This window comes from Lissotriton vulgaris, chromosome 2_1 (genome assembly GCF_964263255.1).
Source record: "Lissotriton vulgaris chromosome 2_1, aLisVul1.2, whole genome shotgun sequence".
Lineage (NCBI taxonomy): Eukaryota > Metazoa > Chordata > Amphibia > Caudata > Salamandridae > Lissotriton > Lissotriton vulgaris.
Window position 1 is genome coordinate 941,863,127 of NC_141687.1, and position 13,346 is coordinate 941,876,472.

A 13,346-nucleotide genomic window follows, 5' to 3' on the forward strand; every position below is an offset into this window, starting at 1 on the left:
CTTTTCCTCCTCTCCCTCTTATTCCATACATGGTCAGGAAACTCTGACAGATTTCGAAATGTAAATGTGTTTGAGTGCGTTCAGAGTTGGTGGCAGTGGCATCTCGAATGCTCGGCACATAAGAGGACTTTGGTGTTTCTGCAGCAACTGTTGCCAAGAAATGTGGCTCTCAGGCAGAGGCACTGACTTTTAAAAGAAGAGGACTGGGATGTAATCGGAATTTCGCTCAGAGACATGTTGTGCACTGTTGAACAAGCTCCCTTTGTCTCAGTTATCTAAACTCTTGGGGGATAATAATTAACAGTGCATCTGGTTATCAAGTACCAAGTCAAAGTGATCTTTGAAATTTGAAATAATATTGTCCTAGAGGAAATGGTAAGGGAATAATAATATAGGGGTGTGCGGAACTCCACCGAATCCCACAGAGTTTTTATGTAATGTGAATTCCACTGTGTGCGACTTCCGCCCACGCCTACTATATTGGATAACAGGATTTATTGGCCCAGCATGATCCAATATTATATCCTTAAACAGGATGCTGGAGACTGTGAGGGTGGTTATCTAGGGCTTCTACAGTGAAAGCTTTGATCTGTTGATAAAAATTATTTTGTCTATCATAATCTCTAGTCTCTTTAAGTAAACAGGGATACCAGTAGCGGCTGTCGCATTGCTACGTTTGCATTTACCACAGCATGGGCAGATGCCAACCCCTCATGTTCTTCCTTGATCATCCTATTAGGAATCCCTGTGTCTCGTTCTGTATCTTACTCTGGTTATAGTTACCAAAGGAGTATTATCAGAATCAATGGTGTACGATTATTTGAGACGAAAGCCTTCGGGAGGCATTTCACTCTTCGTAGTTGCCTGAATCGCTATTGTTGTATCTGTACCAATCTTCATTTGATATCTGGTAAAGACTCTGTCCTTGACAGCCTGTATTACAGCCTGTGCAGCTAAGTTGACTACTCAATTTCCTTTGGCATGAATACTATTACGCTGATGGCCCAAAGTGTGTGTCAAAATGGACCAATGGAAGCATATTGTTTAAGATAACTACCTTTGCCCAGAAGTGTTTAATCTAAATACATTTCCCTTTTGAATCTTTGAATCTGTTTAGACATCAATTGTTAAATGTCCGTTCTAAACTTGGATGCAGAAGGATGAATCCAACACTATTAGTGTGGGAACTGTGGGACAGTCCTCTGTAGTGCAATTATCAAGGCAAGACATTTCTGCATGTTGTGTGGTTGTGTCACCTAAGATTTTGGTGTGGGTGCATTGTGGGTGGATCTCACCATATTTCACTGCACCCTGCATTGCTGTGGAGTACTCTATTAGGCCCTTACCGCAGCCTGAGCTGAAACATCTGTGTAGAACTTGCTCTGATATGACACAGTGGGTGAGGCTTTGGAGTTGGAGTAACATTTTGTTTATTTTAGAGGAAAGTTTGTGTGGCCTAAGAGTCTGATAATACTGAAACTTCACATCCACTGTACTTAAGTAAGAGGCCCATTGCACCCTTCTTGGGTGTAGATCTCGAGCATTAGTGCTGCCTCTAGTGTTGGGACTGAAGAAACCCCACTTATTAGTTTTCCCTGAGCTAACTGGGCGCTGTGGAAAATAGCAGTCTGACTGCTGCAAGAATTTTCTTGATGGAAGCACAACAAGTTTGACCTGTAAGCTAGGGGAACTGTGTGTCTCTCATTGTAGATTACATATGATGTGTTATTTGTGTGTCCAGCGTATACCAGGTTTTGCTCTTTCTGGATTGCTCCAGTGTGTAGGTCGCTGGGTTCCTCTTGCCATATGATTCCCTTAAGAACACTACGTACTGGTCCACCTCCCTTGTATGTATGCACAGTTGCAAAATTCTTGGGGTTGATGTGGGCAAAAATGAGGGCTGTTATTGTTGCAGAGTGATTTTAAGGTTTTGATTAGTGTATTATTTTTATAATATTTTTATAATGGTTTTATTCCATCACGTAGTGTGAAATTTGTATCAGTAAATTTATTGTAGTAACTTATCGCCTTTGCAACTAAGGACGCAGATAGTTGGATATTAATTTATCCGGTTAACTTTAATGTGCTTAAGTATGATCTGCATCTATTTATTTCCTCACTTTTATGGCTACAGCCGAAATACAGTTATTTGAAATATTGATTACATATGAGTACCCCGTATGGCTTTGAACGATTCTTAATACTAGGTTAATTTTGTTCTCCCTAGTTTGTTAAATATTTTGCCTCTGCTTGTAGCGCACACATGACTGTGTTTGTTTTGCAGAAAACATGTTCAAAGTCAGTTCACACAAGGGCTTCACTCGCTTATCAGTGTGGCAAGTAAGTTTGTCCAAAGTAAAAAAAAAAAATCCCAAAAGGGATGGCATAGCTGTCAAGGTTTCAAATTACTTATGTGTGATATTTTCATAATTTCAGTGTCAGTATGATTGACATTCAATGACTATGAGTGACACTTTCTTCCAAGCAAAATCAAACAATGAAGACGAGGGAAATATATAAATATCAGAAATAAAACACATTTGAGCAATGAGAAATTCTAAGAAAATCTTAAAACTGGTACAAAGCACCTGGAATGAAAGGGCACTAATTTCGCAGGAGGACCTCGTAGTGATAAATGAATGTCAAAATGCCAATGTAACTGTTTTATTGAAGTAAAAGAGCTTTTCAAGGAGTGCGCCACAGCTGCAGACCCCAGACCCCAACTAACAAACAGTTAAAGTTCTCAACTGCTGAGCACAGTCTAGTACTCTGAGCAGAGCTGTAACTTACAGGCTCAGATTCATGACGGAGATCTGACTAAATATAATAAAATTAGAAGAGAAATACCTTGGCACTAGTATGAGTGACAAACCAGAGCCATAACGTCTTAATGTCACCACCCCATGTGTCCTCGGTGGCTTGGCCAGCATCCTGGAATTGTAACTTACTGTTAAGGTAGGTTGCAGAACAATGCATTTCAAAAGAACATCAGGTGCCAGTCCCTTCCTATTCAAGAAAAGTCACCTTCAGGTAGGCAATTTTAGTATTTTTAACACCTAACACACTCTAGTTAGGTGTGTGTCTAAATAGTTATTGGTGAGATAGATGTCATCAATGTATGATAGTGCTTCAGGAACTGAACTGGTTGTAAGATCTCCATAATGTGTGTTGAAAAGAGTCCATGGCTGTTCTTATAACCCATAGGCAGTCATCTGAACAAGAACTGCCCTCTGTAGAAACTAAAGGCAGTTAGATACTAATTTTCAGATGCTATATTCTCACTGAAAAACCTATTGGAGATATCCAGTGTTGTTTTCTATTTTGGCTCTGCTAGGTTTATCATTAAAGCTGTGCTGTAAGCATTTTGTACTGCATAGGTTTCTGTGTAACTGTTTAGATTTCTGTAATCTAAAACTATTCTAAAGGACCTGTCTGGTTTGGCAATGGGGAAGATGCCCTGATACTGCAGTTTATTTATTTTGTTTTTATGCTGTTCTTTGCTTCTGGCTTCAAGGTGTATTGAGATTGTGCTTTGGGCTCGCTATGTAAGGGGATGACATGTAGAATAGATTGTTTATCCGACACCCTCAGTTTTACTTTTTGGATTTGTGTCCCTAGTAGGATGGGTATGACCAGAGGTGGGTCCCTTGCTCGCTGTGCTACTGGATTCAAGCTAGCCTGACTGATGACGGGTGATTCCCCAAAACTGGTCCCAGGATACATGTTCCCAGTCCACCGAGGACCTGGCTTGGCAGTTCTTACTGGACTGCTCCCATGAGGAGCTGGGTCAAGCCTGATTTGCATATGGCTGGGTCCAAACAGAGGTGCATGCTGAGGAAAAGAATTATGGATTTAATCTCTTGACTGGAGGTGACTTTGATTTGTCCAGCATTCTGCCCATTATATGTTTGGGCAGCTCTTTTAGAAAGTGGGCATTTCTCTGTGCTTATGGCTTTGTACACTTCAGCCTGACTCCAGTGCACATCTAGGCTGGGTAACAGCTACACTTGGTGCATACTTTCCAGACAGCCACGACACAGGAAGAGCGGAGTGTAACATGGGTTACATCTGCATACTCATGGTCTTCCTGGGCTGGGAGAGTGAGAGGTCATTCACACTTTCCATTTGTATAGGTTGTGTCCTGCCATCACACAAAGGACTGAATTACCCCCTACTGATGTCTGGAGCCAGGGATGGGTTGAAAGGGAGTGTTGCACTTGTCTGTGGGTTCATTTAAAGTCACCCCTTGATCAAAAACATTTTTGAGTATAAGCACAGGGGCTCTGACCCCATGTTTTTAGACACTGCGTTGGACATGTAACCAGATGCTGCTGGCTCTACATGCTTCACATTGCCAGAGGACTGCTGTGCTGCCAGGAGGAACCGCCATTGGGACTGCCACTTCGCATCCTGCATTATGTGCTGGCCTTGTGCCTGCCTACTTGCTCTGTGTACCTCAATGCTCTCCAAGGACGGGGTGGCTTGCCCCCTCCCTGTTCTGGCCATTATCAGCTTTTTAGTCTGCACATGTGAGTGCTTCTTTGGTTAGCTTCAGCATGTGGTGAGTGCTTCACTTTTCCATCGGACTGCAAGAAGTTGAAGTGGCCCTGGTGAGAGCTGGTCATTGCTTTGATCAGCGTGTGGTGAGCACTGGGTTCCTGGTACCCAGCGGCGCATGGCAAGTGCTGGCCCTGCTCAGCTCAAAAGTACGAGTACCAAAGGAGACCTCTCCAGTTCCTGCATTTTATCCCTGCCGCCGTCTGAAAGGAAAATGGTAACGTACTCCCCCAGCCGCTTCAACCGCAGAGGGTGGCCCTGACCAGCCCGGCGCTATGCAGATCGAGGAGGAGCCGGTCCCCAGTGATGGGGAGACTGGCCTGTGTGGGGACTCTAGTTGCTGCCACCCTTAGCAGCGGTGCTTTGTGTTCATGGACAGCTGCCCTTTTTACTCCAGCACGCAGGGGACCAAAGGCGGTTTCCCCACTCTCATCTACAGTGTTTGTGCCCCTCCCCCGTGTTTGGGCCATACCTTGGAGTACTTGACCACTGTAACAGGACGGGGTGAAGCCTCGGTGGAGGTCCCCGGTCGCCGATAAGAATCGGCCTGAGTTAGGAACTCGCTATGAATTACTGTAATACAACTAGTGGGCACGCAGCTGCTCCTAGGTCCCACATGGTATTCCTAATGATCATATAACGCAAAATAGGAGTGAAGGTGCGCTACACTCTATGTTCTTATGGGGATATTTTGTTATCCATGCATTTATTGTGACATATGATGCTTTATGTGTTTTGTCTCCAAACAAGGTTACATTATTTGCACAAATGTGGTGATTCATGAACCTTTTCATAACCTGCTGGATTTCATGCCTTAAGTAATTCCTTATGTAGATCGTTTTTGCCTTTCATTGTACTGAATAACGAGTACTATCTGAGTAATTGTATTGGTTGCACAGAATTTATGATTAATTTTGTTGTGGTCTGAGTTTATGTATAATATAAAATATTGTTATTTAATCTTGTGCAGAGTCTTTTTTGTGGTGTATTCATTATGTTGTTGTGTGAGTGTGTTGCGAAAATGCTTTACACATTGCCTCTGATGATACACCTTCCTGCTCTGCGACAAGCTACCAGAGGGTGTGAAAAATGTTATCTTTGGTGTGTAACTTACTTGCACTGACTAGAGTGGTGAGTTCTGCTTGGCTTAGATGTATACCCCAGCCAACCATGAAACCCATTTGGAACACTGCGTGACTGCCTCTCTGTAATTTACACCTGTTGCAACAGGAGCTGCTATTTTAACTGAATTAATTCAGAAGTCATTGTATTCAAAAGACATAGAAAACCCACAGATGGGGAATAACCTTTTAAAAGTCAAGCTTGAAAAACCTGCAAAATAGGTACTCCCTTAGTCTCTGTTTTAGATAACCATGATTACTAAAGACATCTCTGTGTATCTGCAATGATGGTACTCTTGTGTGTGCATATTAAAAGACTACTCAACGGCCCAAACAATCCGAATGCTGATGCTGGGCGCCATTTAAACTAAGACTCTGACTTAGCTTCTAGAAGATTTGCTTTCATACCCAAGGATGCCTGAACTTAGTTCAGTCTTCCGATGCTTGAATGTGAAAGAACCGGTTATTGTAGTCCCACGCAACCCCACTCAATACATAGTTGATGTGGTGTGAATTTCTGACATAACCTGTGTGCATCAATATGCTGGTCTTATACACATTAGTATAACAAATATGGTAAACACACGTCAATTAAGGCTACATCTGTCGTGTTATTTTTTTGAGTTGGCCTTGAAATAGGTCCATGCTACTCTACTCTACACCACTCCACTCCACATTATTACACTCTACGCCACTCCACTCTACGTAACTCCACTATACGCCACTCTACTCTGCACTAATCCACTGTACTCAACTCTACCCCACTACAAACTCTACGTAGCTGCACTTCACTCTACGCCACTCCAATGTACGCCACACCACTCTATGCTACTACACTCTGTTATTCCACTGTATTATACTCCACTCCACACTATTCCACTATAAGGCACTCCACTCTGTCATTACACTATAGGCCACTACACTCAACGTTATTCCACTCTACCCGCTCCAGTGTATGCTATTCTACTCTAAGCCACTCCACTGTACGCTATTCCACTCTATGCTATTCCACGGTACACCACTGTACTCTACCCCACTCAATGTGCAGTGTGTACAGCAGTCCACTGTGCGCAATTCCGCTCTACGCCACTCCACTCCACGCCACTTCACTGTACTCCAGTACACTCTACAACACTGTACTCAGTGCTATTCCTCTGTACATAACTCTACTCTACCCTATACCACTCTATGCTATTTCTGTTTGACATTCAACTCTACACCACTCCACTGTACGCTAGTTCATATTATGTGACTTCGCTCTACCCAACTGCACACCACACATTCCAATGTACTCTGCTCAACAACACGATACTCCACTCAACAAGTCTACGCCCCCCCCCCCCACTGCACCATACTATACTCTAAAGCACTGCACTGTATAACAATGTACTCCTGTCAATGCCGGTGTACAGCACTTTACTTTACTCAATGCTGCTTTACAACACTGTATGCCACTCCCTCTACAACGCTTCACCCCAGTTAACCCCTTGCCTGCGGGGCTAATTGTTGTGGGGGGCGCACAGCCCCCCGATGCTCATGGCGAGCTCAGCTTGTCATGAGCCATGGTGGTCGTGTACTCATGACGAGCTGAGCTCGTCACGCCACACCTGTTTCTGTAGAACGTTCAGCACAGCGGCGGAATTAGCCCCGCGTGCGAGCGTTGCAGCCGTTATGACGAGTTGAGCTCGTCATGAGCACATGGCCACCGTGGCTCATGACGAGCTGAGCTCGTCATGAGCATGGGAGGGGTAAATGTACTCTACTCTATGAGAAACTACTCCACTGTCCTTCACTACTGCACTCTACGCCACTACACTGTACTCTACTCAATATCACTCCACTCTACAACAGTCTATCCCACTCAACTTTACCATGCTGTACCCCACTCCACTCCACTGTATCATACTCCACTCTACGACACTACATCCTCTCTTTACTGGTCCATACTCCTCTTAATGACATTCCACTCTACAACTGTAAACTTGACAATTTGAAACACATTTTATTTAAAAAAATGAAATTCATTGAAAAAACAAAGGTTAAACCATTGTTATAGTTAGGGAAAATGTATTTATTCTTTCTATACAACCGAACTTAAAATACACAAACAGTACAAATTCTAGAGTTACAGTTTTACCTCGAGTGTGTAAATTATGCCCCATCTTTAAATTAGTATAATTGTATTTATTCTTTATCTACAAACCAAGTTTAAACTACACAAAAATTTTATATTCGAAACTTATACCTTTAATTTATAATTTAGGCAACACTTTCACATTAATATAACACATGCACCTCAATACACAGTCTATTCAACTTTGTAGTCGCACTACCAGGAAACACATTGTTTTTTGTGTGTATTTACCTGTATAAATCAATAAAAAAGAAAAACTGGGAGTCATATTTATGGATGTTGTTGCTGTCCCAAAAATCAGTTCCCCATTACCTGCACTCCCCCGTGACCACTCGAGTTGGCCTCCACCCCGGTGTTGCCGAGACTACAAGGTTTCCCCAGTTACTGTGGTAGAGCAACACTTCCGCCCCATCGAGGATGCTTCCCATTCATTGGGCCTTAAGGGGTGCCACTGCCAGCCTTGTCTCAAATCGTCCTTGCACAATTATACCTGGGACTGTAAATCAACTTGGAAGAGGCATCTCAGACGCTCCTTATATGTTCCCTGGCTGCTCTCGGGGCCCCTAAAGAATGTGTCAGAGCATACAGAAGATGCCACCATGTTGGGCTTCAGCTGGGCCCGACCCCGGATGAATTTTTTTACACACATTTTATTATTTTGAATAGGAATACATACAACATTGTTGCATGCAATATGATAAATAAGACGATTATTATTAATGTGCAGGGTTTTTCTTTTCCACTTCTTTTGTATTCGTAGCATAGGGTGTGCATAGTTTTAATAATTTAACCACAAAATATGAAGAAAGTAGAATGGGCTAGGATTCTGTTTAGGATTACCCGTAGCACTGAGTGCAGGTGTGTGTATTTGATGTAGGCAGAAACATTCTTATTTTTAGGGAATTGAGTGGGTGTATTCCCATAGTTATCTTCTGAAAGTAGGAATGATACTCAGTTTATTACATTTTAGTTATTCGTGGGGTGGGAAAATGGGGGTGATTGCTTTGCAAATAATGTCTCTTTCTGAGATCCCCTGTGCCTTTCAATTCTGTTACATACCAGTGTGTTCATTATTTGGTTTATGTTAAGTTTCAATTATTTCCACTTAAACTGAGAGGTATTGCTAAAGAAACAATGTTCTTAATTTTCTACATCACTGAACCTTTTTGGTTTTCTCTTCAGGATCAACAAAGGAACAGTGAGCTTGCTCGAATTATGGAAGAATTTAAGAGTGAAGAACAGTCGAGCCAGAAAACTACCAAAGGAGAGGATCTGTTATCGATGATGGATGGCTTGTGAAACACTGGTGCCCAATCTCCTTAGACCAAGTGGAACTATGGGAAAATCTCCGAACCTAGAGACATTAAATATCAAAAACCTGCTGAATTCAAGCCAAAAATATTTTTGTGATTAAATAAGGCTTGTGAATTGTGCAGTGGCACAAGGGTGTTTGCAAATGGACACATCTCAAAGTTTGAGCTAGGTGTTGCATTAAGATTCTTTCTGATCTCACTGCAATCCCTAAGATGAAGTTTCTAGATGTTACATTGCAATTGGAGTAAAACTATGCCATTGCTAATCATTCTTACTGAAGGAATGCGTGGCTAAAGTAGGGAGGTTCTGTATCAGGATCTGGTGATAATTTTGCCTTGTCAATTTATTGACTTTAATGTCATACTCCTAGAACAAAAAACTAGCTTGTCTCTTTAGCACCCACAGGAGACAGAATGATTTGGTGGTGCTTAAATAATTTTGCATTGATCCTGACCGATATCTCGCTGAGAGCCTTAGGGATGGAAATCGTCCATAGCGGTGTGAGCTTTCTATACTGTCGCTATATAGGCATGAACCTCACTTGGACAAGGCAGATCAGGCAATATGTAAAGAGGTTAACTTATCTGAGACTGTGGCAAGCGTGTCAGTGCCAATTATGATATGAGAGAGAGCGAGAGAGAGAGAAAGAGAGATAGAGAGAAAAAAAAAGTCAGGCTTTTCCAACGCAAAAGACCATTGAGGAGGTTTACTTGATTTAGGTGCGAGTCATTGTGTAGTTTTCATTTCGGGTGCAGACCAGGCGTGTCTAATGTAGGTTCAGAAATGTGGGAGCCTGTCCAGATTTTCAGGATATCCACACAAGATAAATTTTAACACTACCTAATTGGAAATTAGTTACGTCATTGGGGACAGCTGTACTAATGTTTGGACCTGTTTTGGAACCCTCTGTTTCAGAGGTTCCCATATTAGCTTGAGTATCTGAAGGAATTATGGAAGGGTAAGGCAGTAAAATAATGTGTACTTTGTCAACTTTCTTAGGTAAAGAAGACGAACGATGTTTGGTGAGGTTAAAGTCCTGATCCCCCATTGCCATTTTTTTGTTTACCAGGTCTACAGAAAACACTCTGATCTGTGGTCACAGAAACCGTGATCATTTGTGTGATGGCAGAACACCTCCCTTGGCTTACAATAATTAGAAAAAAGGGTAACCTTGCATAGCCTTATCCCACAGTACCTCCATGAAACCTCAGCTTTTTCCTATCCATAAAATGCAAAACCATGCCTTTCAGTGACTCCCTTGTGTATAATTATGTTAATGGGAGAGGTATACTCTTTGTGCAAGCTGCTTAACTCCCTCTTTTTCAAATTACTGTAATTCAACTTCTTTGTTTGTGTTCAGGATGTATCTCAAGACCTGTTTCTAATTGTCATGTATAACATGACCAACACCATGTAGAACATGTATAGCATGACCAACATGAAGTGTGCGCAGACATTTAGATGGACTATACCGCTGTCTTACTTCTTGAAAACCCCACACCGATTTCCCTTACACACCGATTCCGCATTAAAGATCCAATGCCCCATTTTCTGTCCATGCCTCTAGAAGGAAACACCTTGTTCCTGAATTCAGTATAGTTGTTACATCAAGCACAGATCGTTGAACCTGTAGGAAGTAAAATGTGTGACCAGTATTGCCAAGTATGATGATTAGATTCAGGAAAGACTTGTTAGGTGAGCAAGTAGGACTTGAGTCACAGTTGAGAATTTAAACTCTGCCATTACTAATCCTTAAGCATGTTAAAAATCCTAACGAGTTATTCTCAAGACAAATTCCAGTGTGAGAGAACTTGGTGTTGTGGCTGAGAATAACTTTCTACAGATAGGAATTAGAATGTTGTTTGTATTTAAAACAATTTGGCTGATGTAGTACTCAAAAGAGCCACAGTAGTGGGGCATAAGGAAATATAACGTGGCTCCCAATGCAAGAATCTGAGTTTTACTGACTGAAACACCAACAGCCTTGGACGAGTGTAACCAATGGACTGAAAAAAAAGTGGACAAAGTTTTCAGTCTTCTAAAGTAGCCAGGGTTTCTACAGATTTAACATGTTGGATCATCTATCATATCCTCAAAGCCCTTCTGGCTGTGACCAGACAAACTTCTGAAACAAAGTTTACAATGTTCCAGGATTCCGGCCAGTCACAGTCCGTGGCCATGCCTCAGATTAAGGAAAACATGTGCAGGTGTTCTTTGTCAAATTTCAGAGGCCATCTAGAGGAGGGTCCATTTTAAAAGGCTGTGGTAAAAGCTCACAAACTCCAACAATGAAATTGTACTCACTTAGATATGAGAACAAGTAACTATACAATCTGTCCGTTAAAACAGGTTCCTGGTTAATATGTGGCCTAGCAACAAGCTAACCGTCTTCTTGTAAAATTGAAAACAATCTTTTGCACCACACACCAGTCCACTCTGTATTGCTTTTCGTGCTGATATCCACTACAAACACAGTGATATCATTGAGTGCAAAATGCCATAGTCTCTATGAATCATTACAGAGACAAAGAGATTGATTACAGGAGTTAGGAGTTTGAGGTGAGTGTCTGTTCTGGAGGATGACACCGTGAATGAAGATCACACCACCCATAAGTGTTTTACCAAATACTTCACTTCTCTGAAGGCTAGGGGATCATGTGTACCCATATCTGGATGACTGACTAAGCCAAGCTTTTCCAAGACACAAATTCTAAATCAAGATTCAGTTGCGGGTGTCAGCAATGGCCTCCTTTAAACTGAATTTCCAGTATAAACATTACAGACCTTTCTTTACATCATGTCATTTTGTGTATCTCTGGTTTTTCACTCCTTATGGACTCTGGCATAACGAGCACCTGTGTGTTTTAAAAATGTCCGATCGAAGGGGCACATTAGTACCATGACTACTGAATACCATGCGCGTTCTGCCCTGCAAGTGCGTGGTCACATCACAAGCCATGCAGGCTGTGTCTACTGCCCTGCAGCAGCTATTTGCAGATGCTGGCATTGCTCTGTTCACTCAAACCTGATTCCTTGGTTGTGACCTCTGCTCTTGTAGACACACCTGGTAATAAAAAAATGTTTTATAAAGTAAGTGGTTCTCTCTCACAACCTGACACTAATCTGCATACCTGATCGATTCCAGAGATCCTGGAATTTGGTCATTTTAGCATGCCCCCTGATTGTGGGAGCACTTGTAAAAAAGTAAGAAAGCCTTTTCCATGAAAGGGTTTTTTATGCATACAAATAGAGGCATTGATGAAAGAGATCCTAGGATTTGGTCATTTCAGCTCGCCCCCCAGAATTGTGGGACCACTTGTACAAAGCAAGAAACCCTTTTCCATGAACGGATTTTTTTATGCTTACAAATAGAGGTATTTCTGAAAGGTTTCCATTTGAAACATTAAGTCCCTCTACTTTCCTGGTGCCGTCATGCAGTACTCTCCAGTCTAACTGCCCACATGCACAGACACACATGCCCTCCCAAAAGCTAGCTTTGGTTCTGATTAAAAGTTGAGTAGCACACGGTAGGGTATTTACCATAACCAATAAATATCTTTACCCTGGGTGAGATATTTAGCAGGAGTGCAAAATTCCTCTTATTCTTAGTTTCGGCTTGAAAATTAGGCTTAATATCCAGAATTGGTGCTTAAAGTTCCGAATTCCACATGATTTGCTTTTTTTTCCCTGGGTCTGTTCCCAAACAAATTTCAGTAGGTTTGATCTGCTGGAGTCTGTCGGGTAAAGGCTGGATAAGTATCATGCAAGACATTATTTTCATGTGATAACTCTGGTTTGCACAGGGACCAGTATTTAGCTCTTAACCTGTAATTAAGTTCTATATATTTTTGTTAACTCTCTCCTAGAGAAGAGCTTAAAATATCTTGACAAAAAATTTTGTTTAAGGAAACCTGCCACATTTTTGGGTCTCGTTTACCTTTCATGCTCATTGGAGTTTCCCGAGTCGTTGGAATCTCCCTTCATCTCAGTTTACATTCTGCCCCTGCCTAGCAACTGCTGTTTTTGGTAATAGCCAAATAGAAATATTTTTAAGTGAAAACATTGTGAATGCAATTTAGAAGTCCAGATAGGCCATCTCTTGTCTGCATATTGTTCTTTGCAGATGTCAAAGCTGCCACTGAGCAACATATTTCTAGTTATCATCTGAACGCTCTTTCTACAAACTATAAACCCTACAAAGTGCCACTGGAGCATTGTTG

General features: G+C 41.9%; 1 protein-coding gene across 2 annotated transcripts in view; it reads left to right on the plus strand.

Moving 5' to 3' along the window:
• Window positions 1-12,416, plus strand: part of OSCP1 (organic solute carrier partner 1) — a 137,647-nt gene extending 125,231 nt beyond the window's left edge. Inside the window, exon 10 of one of the 2 annotated variants that reach the window (XM_086956464.1) lies at window positions 8,995-12,416. In XM_086956464.1, coding sequence (XP_086812590.1) covers window positions 8,995-9,111 — 117 coding nt within the window. In that variant the 3' untranslated portion in view covers window positions 9,112-12,416. The remainder of the gene's footprint in view (window positions 1-8,994) is intronic. The other variant, XM_086956463.1, reaches the window with a different exon arrangement.
• The last annotated feature ends 930 nt before the right edge of the window (window positions 12,417-13,346 follow it).